At 36.5% G+C, this 25,710-nt stretch overlaps 1 protein-coding gene across 1 annotated transcript in view; it reads left to right on the top strand.

Moving 5' to 3' along the window:
- The first annotated feature begins 18,949 nt into the window (after window positions 1-18,949).
- The window catches only part of LOC149199600 (uncharacterized), a 226,603-nt gene continuing 219,842 nt past the window's right edge, over window positions 18,950-25,710 (top strand). Inside the window, 2 exon segments of the mRNA XM_089402501.1 lie at window positions 18,950-19,082; window positions 19,399-19,485. Coding sequence (XP_089258627.1) covers window positions 19,410-19,485 — 76 coding nt within the window. The 5' untranslated portion in view covers window positions 18,950-19,082; window positions 19,399-19,409.

The raw sequence follows: 25,710 nt of genomic DNA, 5'->3' as shown, positions 1-25,710 counted from the left end.
TTGAATATACATGAATTGAAAATCCTAATTAATGACTAGAGTCATGGACGAAGATTTTCTGAAGACAAAGCATTATTGAGGAAAGCATTATGTGGGAAAGCATTATTGAAGTTTCTCTTGATTATAGCCATACTCAAGTCATTGTTTGTCTGATTTGGTGAATATATAGTATTTGGGTAAATCTCTGGTAAATGGGCTTCCACTTCATTTGTGGACTTCTATATTAGACCATGTGAAAGGAGGTAGAACACCATGTAATTCTTACTTCCCAATGTCAATAATGGACATACAAGTCCCATCATCAAACATTTATCTCAGATTTAGAAAGAGCATGATGATATGTTGCTAATAAAATAATGTAACTGTATTTTTATGCTTTGGCAGTCTTTTTGTCATTCTTGGAGGCAACTAAAAGACAATGAATCGTTCTTCTGTGTTATAAATTTCTAAACTATGTTCTTGTTTGTTATAACAAGTTAGCTTGCCAATTTCAGTGATGGAAACAGCCACATTGCTAACTGCTAATTGCAGTGATGGAAATAGGTACATTGCTAACTCTTGGTTTGCTCAACCTGCTCCAAAAGATCATCCATGGTGCTCCATGCCAAACCATGCTATGACTCCCCATATCTCTGGGACTACAATAGATGGCTAGGTGTCATATTTCATCCAATTTCACCCCTTTGTTTCTAGCAATTTCTTTGATTGACAAACGTACCTCATAAATAATTGAAAAAGTTAATTATATTGCATCATGGTCCATTGCACAAAGCTTTAATGCTGTCATTAATTCATCATTTTTGTCATCTTTGGAAGCAGAAAATAGGAATCATAAAAAGTACAGAGATATTCTTGAGAGTTTTCTCACTAATTGTTCATAAAATCTCTACTTCAGATAATGTATGCAGCTGGAACGTAGGATATTCTAGACAGATACTTCAAGGGAGAAGATTTTCCTTCACAAAATTATATTGTGAAGGAAAGAAAGCTGGCCAATCAATACCTATAAACAATTCATGTTGGATGCTAAAGCAAATGATTCATCTTGTTGAAGGCTACTTTATCTGGAATAACAAGTAAGAGCCAGAGAAGAGCTCGCTTCTCTCAAATAAAACAATGCATCAAATATTGGACTCTCAAATACATTCCTAAGACCAATGATGGTTCAAAGCATTACGTAGGAATGAATGATAAAAGATTAGCATGAAGCTCATTCCATCTTATTGATTTTATAGGTTAGTAATTTTGAAAAAAAAAATAAAAAAAATCTAAGATAGAGTGAAGTCAGTGCTTTAGTCCTTTGTGGCTATTGATGCATGAAGTTGGCTCACAAATATTTCCCTTCACAGAATTATATTGTGAAGGAAGGAAAGTTGTCCAATCAATACCTATAAACAATTCATGTTGGATGCTAAAGCAGATGATTCATCCTGTTGAAGGCTGCTTCATCTGGAATAACAAGCAAGAGCCAGAGCAGAGCTCGCTTCGATATAGTCTCTTCAATACGACATTATTTTTAATATAAATGGTTTGCCAGGCTTTTATCCTAATAAGTACCACATCACTGTTATCCTAATAAGTATTTTTTTGACTCATATAATCTTATTTTTAATATAAATGGTTTGCTTGTCTTTTAATGGCAGAGTGTTTGAGAGCCCATCCATTTGCGGAAATCTCAATGGGAGAACCTTTAAATTATATGGGGGGCATCCATGACAAAAATCATTACTTGTCCTTTAATGACAGGGAGTATACGAGCTCATCCATTACATAAAGTTTATGGGGGAGCTGGATGTTTCATTTAGATCTGAATATAAGTTCTTTTACATATGATGTGAAAAATTGATTTACTTCTATTTTTGTTTTCTGTATTTCAACTTTTTCACACACTATCCTTTTGTCTTCCAATTCTGATTTACAGCCTATTACATCCAAGTACAAGTTAGTTTTAAAAAACTGAGGTGCATGGCAGGTGCATGGAGTACTATAGCATTTTATTTAACAAATGTTTAAAAAAAATACTATAGCAACTTTTTATCCTGTTCATGGAAAAATATCTGGACAAAACCAAAAAACATCATCAAAATAAGTGGGTTACTCAAAAACGTTACAGCAGCAGCTTGAATCCACATTTTCTACGACCCTGTACCCTTTCCCTTGTTTGATCAAGTTAACGGATTATTATTCCCTTACAAATGGACTTTTTGTGATCCATTGTGTAAACAATGATCTGCTTGTTATAATCTAAACAAGTAATTTTTTTACAAAATATTTTGTCAATCACCAGATCTCTTTGATTTTTAATGTGGTATATGATGCATTTTCAACAGCTAAAAAAATGGTGTAGCCAATTTGAGAAAGTAGATAACCCTTCATTACTGTCTTATTGTGCACAAGTTCTATTGTTTTAACTGAATGATTACATCATTATACCTGTTGGTGTAAAAGCCAAGGTTGTATCATATCACTTGATAAGATGTTCGAGGTAGCTAGTTGGAGGAAATGGATGGCTCTTGAAGGCTTTTTTACTGTGGACCAATGCTGTTGTTTTAAATTGAAACGTTACACCATTTACTTATTGGTGCAAGGCTGCATCAGATCAGATACTTATTGGTGCAAGGCTGCATCAGATTTATCTGTTTGTTTTTAGTGAGCATCATATTGGAACTCAGAAAAAATTATATATGCGTTAAACAAATTAGGTACATCTAACCAAATGTATAAGAAAATGGAAATGAAGTCCATGGTAGACTCTCCTCCAAAAGTTCTCTGTTTTGGTGTTGTTACATCCAAAGTGCTTATTGATGGTCAAGAAAGGCATATTTAAGCAAAGAATAGGGCAGTTTTATAGAATCTTCCAAAAACTCTATGCTTTGAACCAACTCTATCAAATACAGATATGCTACCTTAACACTTAGAAACAAACATCAAAAGTTGTCTTCTATAATATATGCATAGTGCCTAGTCCTCTCAAAGTTGTATCATATTTCAAGGAACCTATTTGGGAAACCCTGTCCTTGATCAAACTCATTAGATCTACCTGATTAACATGTAGAATACAAAGCTTTTTCAGGTCTGGAAATGTATGTACTATTCTTTTTAGCTCATTATCTAACTCATAAACCATTTCAGAATCCGTTCGAATGCAATCAATAACGTCTATGATAGATTTGGACATCTCAATATGATGAAGTTGTATCATGTTCTTTTGACAATAAAAATGGATGAAATAGTATTTGAGAATTCATTGAGATCGGTATGCAAAGAATTTTGCATGCTACTTGTTTCTTTTGCTGAAGGATCTCCACATCTTACAAAACTTCTTTTCACATTCAAGTAAAATGACAGATCACTGGATACAAACATAGAGTTGAACAATTTACAATTCCTGCGCAACAAGATTTCTCCCTCTTTGAGCTGGCCAGGAGTATTCTTATTAAATTTATAGCCTTGCATGGCTTTTTCCACCCTTTGAAATTATTAAGCTGATCTACTTTCAACCTTGGAATTCTATGTGGTATCTCTCTCATAAATTCTCAAATTAAAACAGGTCCTTCTAAATTCCTCCTCATGGCTTTACAATTCCTGTGCAACAAGATTTCTCCCTCTTTGAGTTGGCCAAGAGTATTCTTATTAAATTTATAGCCTTGCATGGCTTTTTCCACCCTTTGAAATTATTAAGCTGATCTACTTTCAACCTTGGAATTCTCTGTGGTATCTCTCTCATAAATTCTCAAATTAAAACAGGTCCTTCTAAAAAAGCTTACATGATTGGGCTGTAACCCATAGTAATGTTGGGGAATACTGGGCCTTTGAAATGCCTCTGAAATTAGGGGATTGAAACAAGACAAATGAACTTTAAATAAAATACTTCCTAAAGATCATTGCAATTTGATTGGACCAATTTTTGAAGCTTGAAGTCCACTCCCCTTTAGCTAAGTTCAGTGATTTTGTGTTTAGGTATGATCCTTCTATTCCTCCTCTATTGCAATATTAGCCAATAGGTCTACTACCATATTTCCTTATCTCTTTACATAGTGGAAGTTGACCTCCTTAAACTTTCTAACTACTTCCCTCGGCCAAGTGAGTTGTACTTCTGAATGCAATGAAAGATTTTTGTTTTGGTTTAAATATTTAAAACAAATTGTAACATTTCGCTAGAACATGATCACATGCAAACCCAGATGCATCCTCTGAATTCATGAAGTACCAGGGCCTTTGTGAAGGTACTTTAGACCACTACCAAATGAGTTTCCTTGACTGTGTGATGGAATTTTATCTTTTACAAGCTATTCCTATCTGGAAAACACTTGCAATTCACAATAATTAGGAATTCTATACAAAAGATCATCGGGAAGGTTGGAATCACATTCTCCACACTGCATTATTCATTGTCTGAATAGGCTTAGGAATACAAAATACCATTGCATTGCTCTTGCACTACTTTAAGGTCCTCTTTCCATTTCTCATCCGATTTCCTTCAAGAATGTTGTACAGACAGTGTGACTCATCCACTGGTGGAGACTTCATTAAAGTAGGCACTCAAAATCTGTGTTTTTGATAACTAGATATGGATAGATAAAGAAGAAAGTTGGCCATCTAGCATGAGAACTATACTGCAATAGCAACTGTCCTGCTGGCAACAATGCATGAAAAATTATAAGCCCCTATTGATGGCCTGATTAAAAAGCAAATAAATCTGGAACATAGATGCAGATGGAACAAAGTCAACATGTTAATCGAAATAAAGATAGAAGCCCCCTTATATATCATAACTGCGTGCAAGGGGAGAGAAAAATCCCAATGTCCAATGTGCTGAAACACAGACTTAGAGGCTTTGTCCATTTGCAGTAAGGCCCATTCTGTGGCATGGTACGCGGCTTACAGGAAAGTTTATTTTTGTTTTCTCTATTTCACCTTTTTCACACACTATCCTTTTGTCTTCCAATTCTGATTTACAGCCTGTTACATCCAAGTACAAGTTAGTTTTTAAAAACCGAGGTGCATGGCAGGTGCATGGAGTACTATAGCATTTTATTTAACAAATGTTTTAAAAAAACACTATAGCAAATTTTTATCCTGTTCATGGAAAAATATATGGACAAAACCAAAAAACATCATCAAAATAAGTGGGTTACTCAAAAACGTTACAGCAGCAGCTTGAATCCACATGTTCTACGACGCTATACCCTTTCCCTTGTTTGATCAAGTTAACGGATTATTATTCCCTTACAAATGGACTTTTTGTGATCCATTGTGTAAACAATGATCTGCTTGTTATAATCTAAACAAGTATTTTTTTTACAAAATATTTTGTCAATCACCAGATCTCTTTAATTTTTAATGTGGTATATGATGCATTTTCAACAGCTAAAAAAATGGTGTAGCCAATTCGTGAAAGTAGATAACCCTTCATTACTGTCTTACTGTGCACAAGTTCTACTGTTTTAACTGAATGATTACATCGTTATACCTGTTGGTGTAAAATCCAAGGTTGTATCATATCACTTGATAAGATGTTCGAGGTAGCCAGTTGGAGGAAATGGATGGCTCTTGAAGGCTTTTTTCCTGTGGACCAATGCTGCTGTTTTAAATTGAAACGTTACACCGTTTACTTATTAGTGCAAGGATGCGTCAGATTTATCTGTTTGTTTTTAGTGAGCATCATATTGGAACTTAGAAAAAATTATATATGTGTTAAACAAATTAGGTACATCTAACCAAATGTATAAGAAAATGGAAATGAAGTCCATGGTAGACTCTCCTCCAAAAGTTCTTTGTTTTGGTGTTGTTACATCCAAAGTGCTTATTGATGGTCAAGAAAGGCATATTTAAGCAAAGAATAGGGCAGTTTTATAGAATCTTCCAAAAACTCTATGCTTTGAACCAACTCTATCAAATACAGATATGCTACTTGAACACCTAGAAACAAACATCAAAAGTTGTCTTCTATAATATATGCATAGTGCCTAGTCCTCTCAAAGTTGTATCATATTTCAAGGAACCTATTTGGGAAACCCTGTCCTTGATCAAACTCATTAGATCTACCTAATTAACATGTGGAATACAAAGCTTTTTTAGGTCTGGAAATGTATGTACTATTCTTTTTAGCTCATTATCTAACTCATGAACCATTTCAAAATCCGTTCGAATGCAATCAATAATGTCTATGACAGATTTGGACATCTCAATATGATGAAGTTATATCATGTTCTTTTGACAATAAAAATTGAATGAAATAGTATTTGAGAATTCACTGAGATCGGTATGCAAAGAATTTTGCATGCTACTTGTTTCTTTTGCTGAAGGATCTCCACATCTTACAAAACTTCTTTTCACATTCAAGTAAAATGACAGATCACTGGATACAAACATAGAGTTGAACAATAAAGAGACCTTCTTAGTTCTTGACTGAAGTGCATTTTGCAGATTATCCTGTGTTTTCATGTCAATGTTGTCAGGTACCCCACCCAGAATAGTCTCAGACTTGAACCTTGGAATATCTGATATACCAACACTTTCAGAGAGCTCTGGACCATTATTTTCAGGTTGATTATCCTGGTGCTTATCAAAATACTCCATTATATTCAAAAAAGTTGAAGTCACTTTCAAAGAAGGATCTGTAAAATTAATCAATTTGCAGTTGTCTTCATCTTGTATATTTTTCTGAAGAGAAAAACAACTATGATTGTTGCAGTCCCCTCCCTGTGAGTGATGGAAATCCAAATAAATCCATTCACTTGCAGATGTAGAATGCTCCTTTTGTTGATGGAGAACCATTTTTGTAACATATAAGGCTATAAGTTATTTTTTAGCATCATAAAACACGGGAGTTGGTAATGACTTGTAGGTGTTGTCAGTTAAGGTTAGCTTAGGTACAACTACTAGTTCATCAAAAGATCCATGTGATATTAATTTGGACTCATCTGATTTTTCCATAGTAACATCTATTGTTTCCATCAATTCTGAGAAGATTTCAAATGTTCCTAAACGTACATAGCATGCATTATCTTATCTTGTGAAGATAAGAAAAAAAAGCTCGTGTACATGATTGGCAGACCAAAACTAGAAAATAGAAAACACAATAAACATATGACCATATGACCATATTACCATATTCTCGAGTTGAATTTCAATAACAGAAATGTATAATTTGGCACCCAACACAGCATATGCTATTAAGAAGAGTACTTGCATAATTGAACCGGGATTCGTCTGGAGAAAAGGCAACCAGTGCCGACATCCATTCCGCCATGGAAACTTTGAGGCAATGCTGCATGAAAATATGGAATGAATTTTGAAATAAGCTGGAAAGTGTTATGAACTCTGAGTTCCACCAACTCAAGTAAGTATTCAAGAAGGAACTCTAACTAGAGGCACATGTAGCAGATTAAACATACAAAGAACTCAACCCAAAACCTAGGCCTTGATCTTTCTCATTATCATAACTTCAACCTTGAGTAACCATACCTAAAACATGTTTTTAGCTAGCAGAAGAAGGTGAATATCAACAAAACTTGAACTACTCCCCCGAAACGTCACTGCAAAAGTTACCTATGTGCTACTACACCATTTGGCATTAACCCAATGGAATGCTGGAGGTACCAATTCACACCTTGATATCAAACCAGTAAAGATGCCCATCATCAAAAGGGCAGGTAGCTCATTGGTAGAGCAGGTCCTGCATTAAATTCCTAGCCAGCCCAATTTTCACCAGAATGAGTTTGTAGACAATGCAATAGAAGCACAGAAGACAAAGAACACTCTACATTGAGGCCACACTCACAAAACTACTCACATCAACCACAAAAATAGCTAACAACCACTTTAGACCACAACAACTGCAATGAGGCCAGTTCATCCCCTTACAAATTACTGAAATTCGATGCTCCATCTACCTTCAAAACTAACAAAAATTATATTCCCACTCCCACTTACAGTCGCTTTAATGAAGTGAAGGAAAAATGTCGCTCTTTTTTATCAGAGGCTTCAGCTCTGCCTTCCGATCCAAACCTAAGATATATCATTCAGAATGAGCTTTCTTTTGTAAACGAGGATTGGAAGCAAGACAAGGGTTCTACTCCTGTTATGCCATTTATTAATTCCAATAACACCCTCCCCCAAAATTCTTGTGTGTAGAGTCATTGGGTTTACTATGGTAATGGCTATAACATTTTGCAGTCTTTTCTTTGTTGGCTTGTGGTTTAGTGGTTAAGTAGTTGAGACACGGCATCACCATGTTAATGACCCAAAATCAAATTTAGATCAGAGCCTTAAATTATAAGTTGATTGAATTTTATGAGATTTATATGCAATATTAATTCAATAATTAATAAAAAAATAGTGTGAGGCACCCTAAATCAACTTTTGTTTATATAACATTAGAATTTCATTTCTGCTACATATTTGCATCTCATTTAGATTTGCCCATTCCCATGTAGTGATTGTTCCTCAATTTATGCCTTGCGGCGTTTCTTTTGCAACATTTGGTGCAAATGCTAGTTTAAATTTGAACATAGGTTTTGATAATTTCGAAAAGTAGACGAACTTCTACTGCTACTTGCATGTTGTGACATCACTCAACTATATGTTTACTCATAAAATCGTCACCATAGTCTAATTCGAAGTTTCTACAATGTATATTTTTGTTAGTCGTTGTTAAAAGTGATAATAGGGATGGAAAATGGTCATGGAACTAAAATAATTATCATTTAAAAAATATTTATTAAACATAAATAAATATATGTATAAATATATGTATGATATTTATGATAAATAATCCATTATATATAAGTAGTGTTGGGTTTTGTAAATTAAACAACGAAATTTAATTTAATGACTATCGTTTTCAAATTCATGCTCTGAAGTTTACCATAGGTATTATGGTTCAAGATCACGCCTTGTGTCTCCATCACGGTGCTTCAATTTCTCTTGTATATCCATCATGATCCTTTAATTTCTCTAACCAATAATTATCCATCATTATCTTTTTTTCAAACCCAACAACACTACCCTCTTAGAGGTTGTCCTAGTAAAGAGTTTGATTACATGAGTTGAGAAACCATTTGGTCGCAGGCATGTCTGAGTCGGTTGATCAATAAAAATGGGGGACATGTATGATGAACACCCAGTATTGCAGCAAGAATTTTGCAACTCTTGGGGCTACCAACTTTACTTTATCAACCCAGGGTTTGTACAAACTTGGAGGTGACAGTGTTGTATACACAAGCAGATGTGATGGGTCTGCTCTTTGTCACTGCTAAGCTAGTGATAGACCACTATGGTTTCTCAAACCAGCCTTCTATTGATTCAGAAGAAGCTTGATTACCAATGAGGAAAAGGGAAATTTACACTAACTGAAATCTTGTCTACTGTAGTAAGGAAAAACTGAGATCAAATGCTTAAACACACCATTCATCTAACTACTGCTAAGAGGATTTGCTACAAAATAATGCTAAGTTAACATGTGTGTAATCCTATTGTCCTAGGCATGCAATCTGAAATAACCAAACATTCTACTGTTGTGCATGTAAATGAACACAATAACTCTTTTTTCCTTTTTGTATTTTTTTGTGTGAAAATGTGAATGCTAAATCCTCTTGGTGATGTGGCAGGTGGATTAGGGATGATGGTGAATGGTCAGATGGCTTGGGAGGCAAGTAGGGGTCTTCTCCTATCTTCCTAAGTGCTTTTTCCACAATTCGGCCTCAAAACAGGCCACTACAGGTCGTTCTACAGGATGTCTTAATGCCTCCTACAGGATGTCCTAATGCTCCTACAAGATCCCCTGTATTCCTACAGGATCTGGCCGAGAGCAATAGGAGTGATTTGGAAGGTGGTGAAGGGATTAGGGAAGGTGAATGGTGGGATAAATGAGGCAAGGGAGTGGCTAGGACTCCTTCAAAGCTCAAAACAGAGTTTGTGATATGGTTGGATTTGCTCAACAAACTTGGAGAAGTGTTCTTATGGAATGATGAATTTGGTGAGGGACTTAGTGGAAAAAGTGATAATCATGGATGGATGAGGTTAGGATGGGGTTGTTGGTCATGAAATCCCCCTGCACTGTTGGAACTCCTGCACTACATCAATCATTGGCATTTATCCATAAATCATGTCAAGCAAGAAATATTTTCAATCAACTAAAGAAAACAAAATTTCATTACCTAGTTCATGCATGGCATTACTTGCAGAATGATGTGAAACACTTATGAGATCTAGTACAAGGCCGAAGATATTAGAAATGACAATTGAATCCTATTCTTGAAAACTGACAAAATGCTGGCCTAAGTAGCAGAAAACCCTAAATTCCATAAGAAATCAAAATTCTATCTTTTTTAGGCTGCATAGGAGTTCTTTCCTCAAACCATGGTCCCTGAAGGGAGGAGTGAGGCCAAATCCACCTACTAATAGCTTTTTGGTATCCCTTTATCCTTCTAAGCTATTGCTAAAGCAATGCACAAATGGAAGCAAACTAATCAAATCCACAACTACTTGCAATGAAATAATGCTAAAACCAATTCAACCATTAATCTATGAAATCAACTAAGCATACAAATGCAAGAAGAGGAGCCTTTGCTACTAGGATTGGGCCCTAACCCAAGAGCTTTAGCCCTCTAAGTCAACTCAATGCTGGATCAAGGAAATGCTCATTCTCATTATCATATCAGAAAATTACATAACAATGTCTTCCACAAGTCTTGAACTTGAAAATGCTTAGTGCTTTTACATCAAAAATCTGAATCCTAATGAGGCTCTAGGCCTCTTTATTTATACAATTGAAGTCTCCAACGCTTTCATTAAATCTAGGGAGGCTTGACTCCCAAACTCAAGATGAACTGGCTCTTTAACTGTCACTAGCTCAGCTGCCTTTTGATCTTCATGACTCGGCTGCTTGCAACTCCGAGCTAGTGTGATTTGATGGAGGAATATTCGAATGAGTGAGGATTAAATGAGGAGGATCTATCTCCTACAATCTCTCCTCCTTACCTAGGGGGGATAATAAGGGGTACAATGGGAGGTACCCAAGGGAATAATGTAATAATGGGATGGGTCATAATAATAAATAAGGTGATTAATCTGTATCATGTAAGGGACCACAAGTAGTTAGCAATAATGTAGTAAGCCCATAGTATTAGATAGATGGTATTGAGGGAACCATGGTAATGACCCATGGTGTTGTATGTATGAGGCCTATATAGAGGCTAGAGACTCCCCATTGGGAGATGTCAAGGATTATTGTATGAACAAGCATATGACTTGTGGAGTGTTCTCCTTCCTTAGGGAGTGAATGTATGGTGTTGCCCTACCTTAAGGGTTTGATATCAATAAAGAAGAATTTATATCTATATTCAGATCTTGTTATTTCTTGGGTTTATTTGTATTGTCTTATATTTTCATATTAGATCTATAACAAGTGGTATCAAAGCTATAACATATTTGATGGAGGAATATTCGAATGAGTGAGGATTAAATGAGGAGGATCTATCTCCTACAATCTCTCCTCCTTGTCTCATTCGAGTTTCTGCCCTTGATTAACCAAAATTGCCATGATTTGCTCTCAAAACTTGCCATCAATGCACATTAGTCCACTAGACATAACATCTCACTTTCACTCATCTCATTAAGCAAAATATAATCAAAATATGTAAGGAATTATGAGAAGAGTTTATTTAAATAAGCTTGGAGGTGTATTAAGGTCCATATAGTTACCCAATGATGAGTCTCATCAAGGTCCATGCATGCCGTGTGGCCACGGAAACTATCGAACTCCACCCTCAGATTAAGGCAGAGTTATCAAGTTTTAATTTGAATACTTTTAATCTAATATAAAATAGAAAAAATTAGGTGAAAAAATATTCAATACTGAAAATTTTAGTATATATATATAACAATACATTTGGGTTATTTTATTTAATTTTTTATTTTAAAATATTTATATATTTTAATAATTCTAAATAATATAACTATCTTTTAATTACAATTCACCCATTATAGACTCAAAACAACTGTAAATTCTTTCCCTAAAACCTCTTTTAATTTTAAAAATTTGACCAAATTTAAATAACTTATAATAACTCTGAAAAATATAATAACCTTATAAATACGATTCAATTTGCACAAAACATCCACGATAACCTTTGTCTCTCCAATGCTACTGTCGTTGGGATTTTATGCCTATAAACGAACAAATCTGTGTGGGTGAAGAATATTCTTTCCTTCTAAGGCCTTTTACCATGAATTCCACTATTTAATCAACAAAGCGTTTATATAGTTTATCCAAACAAATATTTATTGGATAACACTTATATAGTTTATTTAGTCAACAGGATGTTTATATATCTTATTTATATCTAACTTATCACATTTTCCTTCAAACGTAGACCTATACAATTTCGTTCTATAACATAGATTATTCATACTTATTTTGTTAGTATAGTACCACTTTTTAACTAAATGTTTTTGGATTATTTTTTCGAAGTTGTCATCATTATTGTATTTTGTATTTATTTTTATTTATCATATATATATATATATTATATTTTTATTTATCACATATATATATATATATATATATATATATATATATATATATATTATATATTTTTATATTTATTTTTAGTTATCATTTAAATATTAAATATTTTTATATTAAAAATATATTTTACCAATAGATTTTGTCTAATACTAGTGCATCAATCTTATTTGTTTCTAGTTATTGTTAAATTTTTTCCACACTACTTTAGTTGTTAGAGGTACTATTTCTGATCCACATCACTCTACTTGTTAGAGGTATTATTCCTAGTCCTAGGTCATCAGCAGTGTTGTAGGACTATTAAAGAACACTTTGTTTGCCCATTCATGTATGTCTTTGATGCCAACTTAACTATACTTAAACTAAGCAAGAGTATCTACAATGTAGCCCTATTCAAAGGTGTCAATTATTTTATACCTTTCAAAATTCAATAACTAAACTAAGCGGCAAGGAACGCTAGCTAAGCGGCCTTGATTAATTTTTACTTTCACAAAATTTTAATTTACACTTTAAAACAGTGATACAAATATTTAAAAATTTAATTTAATTTAATTTAATATTTAAGAATTTATATGAGCTTGGGACTAATGATGAAAAGTGAGGAGTTGTCTCCATCAACTTCCTTATTTTAAATTATTTTTTAAATACATTAAAATAATGATTTAAACTTTTGAAATATAAATGAAATTTAAAAGATTTAAATATGTAAATATTATAATTTGAAACCTATTCATAAACTTTATTTTAAAAATATATTATTAATTGTTTTTTTTTACAAATTTTAATTCATATTTAAATTTGTTTTTGTTTTTTCTTCCAAAATTCTTTCTTATATTAAATAAAATATTACTGGTCATGTAATGTTTGGTCTCAATTTACTTCAAGGGAAATCAGATTTGTTGACCATAATTAAGAGTTTGGATAATATAAAATGATAACAACTAACACTGAGAAACTACTACCAACGACCATAAACTGAACTATAAAAAGTGAAAATAATTAACAAGTGGTGAAGCATAACATCAAAATTCAGATGAAGCAACTCGGGCTGGATCTTGAAAACTTGTTCCAACTAGTGCTAGGGGTTTCAGTTCACATTGTAGATGACTTTCAGGGTGAGCAAGTTGAGCATCGAGACTAGCAAGACATAAGCATTGGTAATGTTGCACTCACTTGATTTCATTCAGAGAAAAAAATATATTATTGCAATCTTCATGTTTCTACTTCAGGACCCTACCCAAGAGTGACTTCATTTGCCAGTGGAGGTTGATGGAGTTCAGGTATTGGCTCCACTTTCTCTTAGCGTCTCTAGGGTTAGGAACCTAATTGGCTACCTCAACTTGAATTTCTAAGTCGAAATGGGCTTGTCAATCAATGGTGGTCAAGGATTCGAGTTGGTAGATTTCCTCTTGAATCTTGGAGGCAGAGTGGAAAATAACTGCAACGACTTGGGCTTGGGCTTGGGAGCACGGAAGGCCATCAGGGCCCCTGCCCCAAGACCCTCAATGACAACACATTCGTTGTCGGGGCATATTGCGCCAAAAAAACAATGGATAAGATAGAGTTCTTGCCCACAATGCATAGAAACCCCAAGAGTTGGAGAAGAAGGGACCAAGTAGAAGGAAAATCCAAAGAACCCCATAATGACACAAAGGTCTATGTTGACTACCAAAGAAAACAACTGGTAAGGAAGGGCAGGTAAGAAGCTCCTAACAGGGTCCAACAACCACTGGGGGTCAACAATATTTAAACAACAACTCACTTCCATTAAACTCATAACATTGCATGTTAACTCTCACCAAATTAAAACAGAGCTAGAGAAGGAATTGGAAAAACAAATTACTCAATACTAGTTGACTTGCTAGACTAGAGCTTGTGTAGTCATGAGAACTCATAGCTTTCCACCGCATCCTGCTCCTGTAGTGATAAGCTCCTTGGTTTTCGTCAATTCCCCACAAGTTTAACCCACTGCATGCTTGTGGCTCTTCCCCTAATCATTGTGCAACGACCAATGCTTGGGCAGAACAATCTCAGTCCAGAAAGCCAAGTCACCACAAAAACCAGTGCATGTCACTCCATGGCCTCGACAAAAGGCCATTGCTTGAACCAAAAGGGAAAGCCAAAAAACCCACCATATCCTTGTGTTTTCTCCGCCGAATGCAAGCCCTCCATTGTTAGTCTCCAAAAGGAATTATCCCACTGCAACGGAGGTGAGGTCTCGACACACCAAAAAAATTGGAGAGCGAGGTCTCTCATCCTAGAGTGTTCAAGCATAATGTCGATCATCATAAGGATGAAGGGTGGTAAATGTTGTTCGCATATATGTTGCATGGGGCGGGTTGGCCATGCCACCTCCCCCTCTTAAATGCAATCGAAGATGACGGTTCGGTACCCCACCTCCAACGTCCCAACTTCCAACACCCCAATTGGAGAATTGGAAAATTTACTTCAACTATGCAAATTGTAAGTGTGTGTGTGTGTATTTATTTATTTATTTTCCCAAGGAAAAGAATGTACTTTTTTTCAACTTTAAACGAGGAACAAAATTACATTTTAAAGAAGTTGTAAGCATTCAATCATTTCAACCTTTTGGCCGATGAGAAATAAAAAGTAAAAATTGTAAAAAATACATTATTTTGGCTGAAATTAAGTGTGATAAAAATCACTTAACTTCCTGTTTTTTCCTTTCTTTTACAAGCCCCAGAGTTGTGCTTAGCTCTTACCAATACTAATTCGTTTCCAGTTGTCTACATGGGAATTTCTTTGTCTGAATCTGAGCTCTCAAAGACATTATTTCTCTTTATACCTCCCATGCCCTTTTCTTTATGTGTTTCTTTTGTTTTTTGCTATAATGCTTAGATATATGTATGTTCGACCCCTTTTTGGATGTGGGTTGTGTTTCCAAACTGATCTGCAACACCTTCATTAGGGCATATTGCATCGACAAAATAATGGTTAGGATAGAGTTGTTGCCCATAATGCCCATAATCCCCATGAGTTGGAGAAAAAGGGATCAAGTAGAAGGAAAATCCAAAGAACCTAGAATGCCGCAAAGGTCTGCATTGACTACCAAAAGAAAACAACTGGTAGGGGAGGGCAAATAAGAAGCTCCAGACAAGGTCCAACAACCATTGGGGGTCAACAATATTTAAACAACAACTCACCTCCATTGAACTCTGAACATTGCATGTTAACTCCCACCAATTAAAAGTAGAGCCAAAGAAGGAATTGGAAAAACCAACGGAGTTGGAAATATAGAAAATAACCCAGTACTAATTGACATGCCATACTAGAGCTTGTGTGGTCATGAGAGCTCGTAGATTGCCATCGCATCTCGCTCCTGTAGTCATAAGCTCCTTGGTTATTGTCAACGCCCCACAAGTTTAATCCACTGCATGCTTGTGGCTCTTCCCTTATCATTGTGCAGTGACCAATGCGTGGTCAAAAGAGTCTCAGTCCTGAAAGCCAAGCCACCACAAAAATCGATGCATGTCAATCTGTGGCCTCGACAAAAGGCCATCGCTTAAGACATAAGGGAAAACCACAAAACCCACCATAGCCTTGCATTTTCTCTGCCGAATGTAAGTCCTCCACTGTCAATCTCCCAAAGGAATTGTCCCACCTGCAATGGAGGTAAGGTCTCGACACACCAAAAAAGCTGGACAATGAGGTCTCTCATCCTAGAGTGTTCAAGCATAATGTCGGTCATCATAAGGATGAAGGGTGGTAAATGTTGTTTGCATATGTGTTGCATGGGGTGGGTTGGCCACACCACCTCCCCCTCTTAAATGTAATGGGAGACGATCTTTCCCTGCCCCACCTCCAATGTCCCAATACCCAATTGGAGAATTTAAGAATTTAATTTAGCTATGCAAATTTTAAGTGTGTGTGTGTGCATGTCTATATATATATATACACACACTATTTATTTTTTATTTTTTTATTTCCTGAGGATTTTTTTTTCAACTTTAAACAAGGGAAAAAATTACATTTTGTAGATGTTGTAAACATTCAATCATATCAACCTTTTGGCCGATGAGAAATAAACAATAAAAACTGTAAAAATTACATAAATTTTGCTGAAATTAAGTGTCATAGAAATCAACTTCTCCTTTTTGCCTTACCTTTTTTAAACTTTTTGCCAAACCCCAAAGTTGTGCTTAGTTATTACTAGTGCTAATTCATTTCCAGTTGTTTTCATGGGAACTTCTTTGTTCGAATCCGAGCTCTTGGAGACATGATTTCTCTTTATACCTCCCATACCCTTTTCTTTGCGTGTTTATTTTGTTTGTTGCTCTAATGCTTGGATCTTTGTATGTTCAACCCCCTTTTGGATGTGGGTTGCGGTTCCAGACTAATGCAATACACCTTCATTTGTTTCGTTGCCTTGTTTAGCCTGTGCTTCCGTATTTTGATGGTGATCCATGGTTTCTTCTTCTTCTTCTTCTCAAAGTTGAGGGTTAGATACTTGCCATCCCTTTGGCGTTTTAGCCAACCTCTTTTTCTTTTTTCGAGATTTGTTTTGCTCGTGGGCGTGTATTATGCAAGTGCCCAATTTGAAAATAGATTTGGCATCTAAATGTCTTGTTCTTGTAAACTAAAACTTGGGTCCATTGGAAGCTTTTATGTTTTAGTTGTATGCGATCAAGTAGACCTTTGCTAAGATCTATCTTTACACATATTCTGGTGAACATAAAGATACCTTTTTCTCTTCTATCTATGTCCATCTTTTTGAATTTTCCCAGAGTATTTCCTCTGTGATCTAATGGTGCTAGGAAGGTAGAGGGAGGTTGGGTAGTCTCATCCATAGTAACATTGTAGACATTACCATATTTGTAGCATCAAAATCTTGGAGCCATGGGGTTATGAAGAACCCAACTCTAACCCAAAACCATGGCTCCTCATTTAGGACATACTCCATATCTTTCCATGTGTCAAAATGAACAATGAAGAAACCATGGCTCCTCATTTAGGACATACTCCATATCTTTCCATGTGTCAAAATGAATAATGAAGAAACCTTTGGTACACAAATAAAGATCACAATTGGGTGTCCAAGTAGAGAAAACCAACTGGTGTAAGCATTAGATTTGGGCCAAAAACCATTAAGTCAACATATAATAGCCTTGGATTGTAAATTGGTAAAAAGAGAATTTACCTTGGGGTGATTAACTTCCATGGTTGGTGCTTTCTCCAGTTGTTGTATGATGTGGGGTCTTGGATTGTTTTGGATTTGATACGATGGAATGTGTGCACACCCTTGCACGTTTTCTTGAATGATGTAGACCCATTGGAGTTTCTAGAGCAAGCAACATCCTTATATGAAACTGGGGTGTCGGGTTTCCTATTACCCATAGCTCCACCACACAGTCTCGCAAGCATAACAATGGTGGAATCTTTTGTAATACCATATCCATGCAGCAATGACAAATCCATTAACTGTCTTTCTTCATGTATTAAGTGTTGCACTATCATAGGGATCCCCATTTGATACTCTATATTCTGTTTAACATCCCTCACAAGATCAAATCCGGTCACCCATAAGAGGACCGAACTCTCGCTAAGGGCATTGACGAAAATATGAAAAACCTCCCTAGAGATTTGGAGGCATTTCAGATCCATCTCTCCCTTTCTTTCGATCAACTTAGATCTAGTGGATGGGGCATATCTCCTTGCGAAAACAACACTCCTTTGTACACATTCCACACTCATTCACGGGCCAAAGATATGTCATTGTAACACACATGGGGGACTAGATAGAACAAACCCCAACCATGGCATCGAGCCTTTGGAAGACCAGAAAGGTTTCGTACCTTGGCTTTAGACACACCTTGAACCCATAAGAATAGAGAGATTGATGGACGAAGCCATTGTCCATTCGTGGAGGCTTTTGGTAAGCTGTTAGAGGAGGTAAAAAATTCCTCAAAAACCCAAGTCCTAAGTTGCCAGTATACATTGTCTTAAAGAGAGATGGGATTGACTTCTTCAATTTGATGCCCGCCTCTTTTGTGAATCACAAACTCATGGCCTATGGTGACACCATCAAAGATTTTGTAATGAGAAAAAACTGTAACTCATCACACACACTCCATTCTCTCCTTCCCAAACTGTGATCTGAAACTCTCTCCATTTGGGTGCACCGCTTACCTTATTTCCCTCGTCAATAACATCGGGAAGACTTGCGACCTTGCCATCGGTGCTCAATATGAATCCACTCCAATAAATACTCAACTTATAATATAATTTACATTTCTTCAAATTTATTTAAAAAAATTAACATAATTTATATTTATTCAAATTTATTAAAAAACAATTTAATAAAATTTAAATTTGCATTATATTTAATAAGATAAAATTCAAATCTTCAATAAAAACAAATTTAATAAATTTCAATAAAATTTAAATTAACCTCTTTCACCCAAATTCAAATCTTCTCATCGTTATCGACTGAAAAACCTTGTGATCGCATAGAGTTGCACCACGAAATAAAATAGTTACAATCGACTATGCTTTTGCGGTTGGGATGCTGGGAGCGGTGAGCTTGAAACAGGTTGCCTTCAAATATTTCATGGCTCTGCTATAAAAAATTACGTTGCCTTTTTTGGTAGTGTAGTTTAAATCTGTAAATCGATAAAATCAGCGCTCTAATTTAAATTCGTAAAACAATGGAATGGTGCTATAAATTCTTCTGCCTATTTTAGAGCTGTAGTTTCAATTTGAAAGACGATTGAATTAGCGTTGTAAGTAGTCACTGCTGTGATTTGGCAATTGGTCACGAGTTATACCCTATGGGCGTAGGGTTTAATTACAGTGTTTTTCTTCAGCAAAATCTCATACTGAAATTGACTTTGCACGAACGATCGTAGGGTCAAAACGGATGGAGGAAATAGCTGCAGCCCAGGCAATGCAATGGAACGTCGAATTAGAACGAGGCCTGCGTTCTAATAAGACTGGTATGACGTAACTTAATCTCTAACCTTTTAAGTTACAGATGCTTCGTTCACTGAACATAAGATTTTAGTTTCTCGCGTAAGCTTCAGAAATTATTTGAAGCATGATACAATAATCATGTAACGCTATAACATAAAAAACACCTGAAATTTTCAAGCTTTACAGTAATTTTTTTTGAAGAATTGGGAGGAATGGGGTTCACCCTTTTTAACTGAATTTTCAAAAAAATAATTGTCTCCAGTTTTTTGGGAATAATCACAGGTAAAAAACAATGGAAAATGGCCTACTTCATCTCTTCTTGTCTGTTTGTCTGTTCCAAGCTCACCCAACCAATGTGAAAATGCAAGCGGAGCATGAAAATAGGGTTTTTTGGCACAACACAATGTAACACTTAGTTTTTTAGGGTTTCCCGTTGGGTTCATCCTAAATGCAGCCTAAGCGAGGTTTTTTAGTTATTAAAAAAACATTTTTTTTTGTCCATGTTGAGATCAGCGCTGGCATACCTGAAATTGGGGTGCATCTCGAAATTCCTTTGGGATATCATGGGGTGTGCAAAGGTGTTGCTGTGTCAAATGGGCTGTGGTAAGGTATGCGTACAGGTAAGTTTTGGGTATGTGTGTATGTTACCTGGTTCGTGTATGAGGAGTTCAACCTGGCACGTGTACAAGGAATTTAACCTGTGCACGTGTACCCATGCTATGCTTATATTATATAAAAAATTTATTCTGCCTATCAACCTCCCTCTGCCCTAAAAAGAATAGGGGAAAATAAACACTAACTCGAATAATCCTTTAATACCTACTTCAACAATTTGTCTTTGGAGTCTTTTGATAGGTGACATGGATTTGAATGGGAAAGTCTTTTGGTTATATTGCCTATTTGAGAACTATTTATTAAGAGAGAAATGCCTTGTCTAGTTTGGAATAAACCTTTAATATGAACTTCAACATTTTGGCTTCGGAGACTTTTGATAGGTGACATGGATTTGAAAGGGAAAATCTTTTGGTTACATTGCTTATTTGAGAACTATATATAAAAAGAGAAGTGCCTTGTCTAATTTGGGTTTGATATGGTAGATGATCAAATCAAACATGAGAGGTGTCTAACAAAATACAAGTTGAACCTAGCCAAATAGAAAAGTATTTTCAATCTAGTTTTGATATGGCCTTGTATCTTAAAGTGTTCATTGGACATTAAATATGTAAAATATTGTGAGATCATTCAATGTTTATTTTTTCCTTGGAAATAACTCCACTGGAAACTCTCGGGCACTTCGTCCTGATTTGAGGATGGTACCAAGCATAAATCAGGTGGCATAGACTTAGTGCGTTTGACCCCATGTGAACTGAACTAGGGACCTACACAGGGAGTCGAATTATCTACAACGTCTTGGCAACAGTGGCACAAACTGATTGAGCCAACCCTTGGGGCTATTGTTCAATGTTCATTGAACTTTGAATGGTTGATTTTGAATACAAGAACATCGAGGCTTATAATAAATCTGTTCATGCCTCATAACAAGAGTCACATCTATCAAATGTAAATACACAATGATAATACTATTTTTTACAAATATATTGGTACGCAACATCCTCAGGCAATGCATATTATTTCTACATAAAACCTTTGAAGGAAAAGAGAACATGTCAAATAAAAATGCTTATTTGACAACAATTTTCTTCTTTTTTTCTTGTGTGATTACTCACACTGTCAAATCATTCACAAAGGCAGATTGCGTACAGAATCTTAAATCTACTATGGGTCTTCCATGATTCTAGTTATGATAGTATGCAGTGATTTTCCAAGACTCTTTGATGGCCATTGTTAGCTTTTGGGGTTAGTTGAAGGTGTTTACACTATGCTTAGGGGTGCTTCATGTGATGTGGGGTGCATGTTGTATGGATAATCGCATGGTTGTTTTGTGATGGACATGCACATGTGGAGGTGGCTTGCTATTGAATTGCTGGACCTTATATGTGTTGATTTTCTAGTGCAATCAAGACTAGTATAGTTCAATGATATAATTAGATTTCTTCTAGTATTCCAATCATTAAGCAGTTATACATGAAAAACTTCAACCATTCAATTTCATCAATAGAGCAATGGAGATCACAATGAACAGTAAACAAGGGACAAGAGACACCAGAAATTAGGCTTACAGCCAAGGCAAAACCCAACCAATCTTTTCTTATGAGAGAGAAATTTTGTTCATCAAAATAATTCCAACAAGATTCCAAATCTGACCTCAATTTATCCAAGTCAAAACCAGTCAATGATGAGAGAGAAACTCTGGTCAAAGTATAGGTCTGCAACAATAGGGCCGAATTTTGGCCTGTGGAAGCTTTGAATAGGAGGCCGAAATTCGGTCAACGCTTGAGTCAGCAAACCTCTAAACCAGTTCGGTCAAATTCTCAGTCAAGCCTGCGGTCAACCCATGTCAATGAGCTCAGAAACAGGTCAGAATCTTGGTCAAGTCAAGTCAACAATCGTCTGCAATCTTCGGCACTCATTGATAGTCAAAACTTTAGTCAAACAGATGCCAATAGCCCAAGTCAACGCAAGTCAAACAAATAGAACGAAGCTGGTCAACGCTGGTCTGAAATGTCTCCTTGATTCCTTTGCAAGTGTGGATTAACCTCTGCAATTTTTAGATTGAATTGTGTGACGATGAGATGCCAAAATGAGCTCCAACGAAGTCATATATATATGTGGTTGAGGAGGTGACTTCTCGCACATGTGGGGCCGACTTGACCTTTTTGAGGCCACTTGGTCAAAGTTGAAAATATGAATTGTCTTCATTATTTTCCAATGAAAATACCGACTGTGGCTACCTAATTTTTCAACACTCCCTCTTAGCTAGGGAGGTACTTTCCATTCTCTCTCAAAATCAATTTCCCTAACCAATTGACAGGTCTCCTAGCTCATAGCCTAAGGGATAAGCACAAGTCTCTCTCTCTATCAAGATCAATCTCCCCAACCAATCCATAGGTCTCCTGGCCCACAGCCTAAGGGAATCAATCAATAAAGCCAAACCAATCATATGCACAAGATACATCTCCCTGACCAATCCATAGGTTTCCCGGTCTATGACCTAAGGGAGGAAACTCAAGATCAATCTCCTCGACCAATCCATAGGTCTCTCGGCCATTTCCTAAGGGAGAGATCACAAAATGAATATCCCCGACCAATTTGATCTCCCCGTAAAAACCTAAGGGATCACTCCATGCCTTAGAACTAATCTCCTCGACCAGACTCCTCCCGATCACTTGACCTAATGGAGTGACAATCTTCCCGACCAATCCATAGGTCTCCCGACCGCAGCCTAAGGAAGATTGTCCATCATATGATGTTGTACAATCAATGCTCCCTCTCTCTCAGAGAGGGGTTCTCAACAACTCCAAGTTTTTCTCTAAAATATGCAAACTTCATTTGGGACAATGGCTTTGTCAACACATCAACAACTTGCTCATCAGTAGGGACATACTCGAGCCTCAAACTCCCCTCTGGACAATATTCCAGATGTAATGATACTTGATCTCAATGTGCTTCGACCTGTCATGAAACATCGGGTTCTCAGAAAGCTTCACACAACTTTGATTATCACAATATATAATGGTTGATTCCAACACTTGATCAAACAAACCAACAAACAATTTCCGAAGCCACACAACTTCACAACAGGTTGAACATGCAACTATATACTCAAGTTCAACCGTACTCAAAGCAACAAAAGTTTGCTTTCTACTAGACCATGAAATCATAGCAGAACCCAAACCAAAACAAAATCTAGAATTGTTCTTTCTATCATTAGAGCTTACATCCCAATCAACACTAGTAAATCCATGCAGTTTCCATTCTCCATTAGAAGCATATCTACAACCATTTTCAATAATACCATGCAAGTATCTCAGAATATGTTTTGTTGCAACCCAATGCACATGTTAGTGCTCAACCAAGAATTGGCTCAACATGTTCACGACATAACAAATATTAGGTCTAGTGCTCACAAGATAGTTCAATGAGCCAATCAGTTTGCGATACATAAAGGGATCAATCAAATAAGAATCATAGTCTCAAATCTTTTTCAAATTTGTCACGATATGATTCTCCATGGACTTGCAGTCCAACATGCCAAATCTCTGAAGGATTGAAATAATGTATTTGCCTTGGCCGACAAAAATTCCATCAGGCTTGTTATTGCACAAACTAGCAGGTCTAGTGGATAGGCAAAAGCTAGAGGGCACCAACACTTGGGAAAAAGGCCCATTGTCACCACAACCTAAGTACCCTACTCTTCTCGGATTTTCACCAACAAGAGGAGTCCCACTAGTACTCACTTGTGATAGATGTATATCTATAATAGGTTTGGAGTGAGGGAATGTTAAAATTGGCAACTAGGGCCAAACTCCATGTGGGTCATCTTATTTATGGCAGTTGATATTTTTTTTGGATTCCCCTCTATGAGAGGTGTAGGATTGATCTAAAGATCATCCGATTCTGACATGTATTTATGGAGATATGAATTTATTTATTCCTCTCTATGAGAGGTATAGGATTGATCTAAAGATCATCCGATTCCGACATGTATTTATGGAGATATGGAATTATTTATTATTTGACAAATTGTCATGGTTGGCTAGCAAGCAAATTACCCCTAGCTCAACCTCAATGTTGCATTTAAATAGAAGAGACCTCAAGTCATTGGAGGCACAAATTATCTCATCATCTCTCTCTCCACATGTTTTGGGTTTGTCCTCTCTTAAGGAAGATGTTGTGGAAAGAGTCATCAAAGGGAGTCCTAGCCACATATCAGATGTGCCCTAGCCGCAGTCAAGAGAGGCTTCTAATCTGCAGAAAAAGCAAGATATAGCCACAGTCATCTAAGGTCCTCTAGCCGCAGTGAAGAGAGATTTAGACGCTGTCAAGAAGAGGCCTATCCACAGCAAAGGAGGCCCTAATCCGTAGCTAGAGGGAGGCCATAATCCACAGTTCAAGAAGAGGTCTAATACGCAGCTAAGGAGAGACCCTAAGCTGCAGCGAAAGAAGGCTTTTATACACAGCTAGAAGGAGCCCCAATCCACAGCTAAGAGAAGTCATAAGATCGAGCAAAAGAAGCCCTAGAAGCATCGTGGATGCTATTGGTACAACGTGGGAAAGAGAGGTTGTTTGGGTGACTGCTTGGGTGCCACAACTGTGTTAGAGAGATAGGTCTATGTGTTGGGCTTGAAATTGCCCTAAAGGAGCAGCGTGGAGGGCATCATCCCATTGGAGGACAACTGCAGTCAATAGGAGCAATTCTGAGCCAGTTTGATGGGCTGTTAGGGACTGTGGTTAGTGCCCTAACTAGTCCCAGAATTGCAGCATTGTAGCAAGTTAAAGTGTTGGCATTCTTATAGACTAAATGTTGCTGCGTTAAGGGTGGTTGAACACTAGTTTGGAGACGGTTTCTATGTGCTAGGCCGCAGGCCATAACACCATAGTGAGGGCTGCTAAGGGCAGTCAAGGATGTGCCATAGTTTCATGGAAGGACTCATTCAAGTGCCCTAACCAGATCAACAAATCAATACTGTTAAGGAAGCTTAGGGCTGCTGCAAGTACCCTAATCAGAACAACTATCTATTGCAGAATGAAATCAGATTTATCAACAGTGTTTGGGCTGATTGTATTTATAGTTGCAAGCCAAAGTTGCCTAGGTTTGATCAAGCTACCTAGAGGTAGAATTCTGCCATGTTTGACCAGTAGTGACTTCTCTGGTCAAGGCTTTACTACTACTGTCATAAAAGATCAGTTTTGTATATTTGTACTCTCTCTCTTTGCCGAACTATTGAAGAATATAAGAAGAATTGATCAAGGGTTTCCTCACATTGGGGTTTGTCCCTGGTTGGTGCCACATCTTGTGTCCTCTTGTCTTGGATTGTCTTCTACTGTTTATGTTTATGTTCTATCTGCATTTTACTATCATGCTGATGTGATTTCTAATATGGATATTGATATTGGGCTAATAAAAAAATTGAAGTAAATTTCTCTTCAGCATAAAACATACCAAAAATTAACATGGTATCGACGCTGAGGTGAAGACAAAGCCTAAGCAAGAGTGAAAGAGCAATCATTGAAGACAGTTGGAAAGGACAAAAGGCTTAATGGGTTCCTCATCCCACTTCCCGGCTGAAGACAAGCTCCATGAAAAGTCATACTATCACCGATGGAAGATGTCTCTTGATCTGACA

This window comes from Pinus tabuliformis, chromosome 2_1 (genome assembly GCF_031772625.1).
Source record: "Pinus tabuliformis cultivar Carrire ecotype Pingquan chromosome 2_1, CPIR1, whole genome shotgun sequence".
NCBI classification, from domain to species: Eukaryota; Viridiplantae; Streptophyta; class Pinopsida; order Pinales; family Pinaceae; genus Pinus; species Pinus tabuliformis.
Note: the sequence above shows the minus strand (reverse complement) of the source record. Positions and strands in the feature narration are given on the sequence as shown.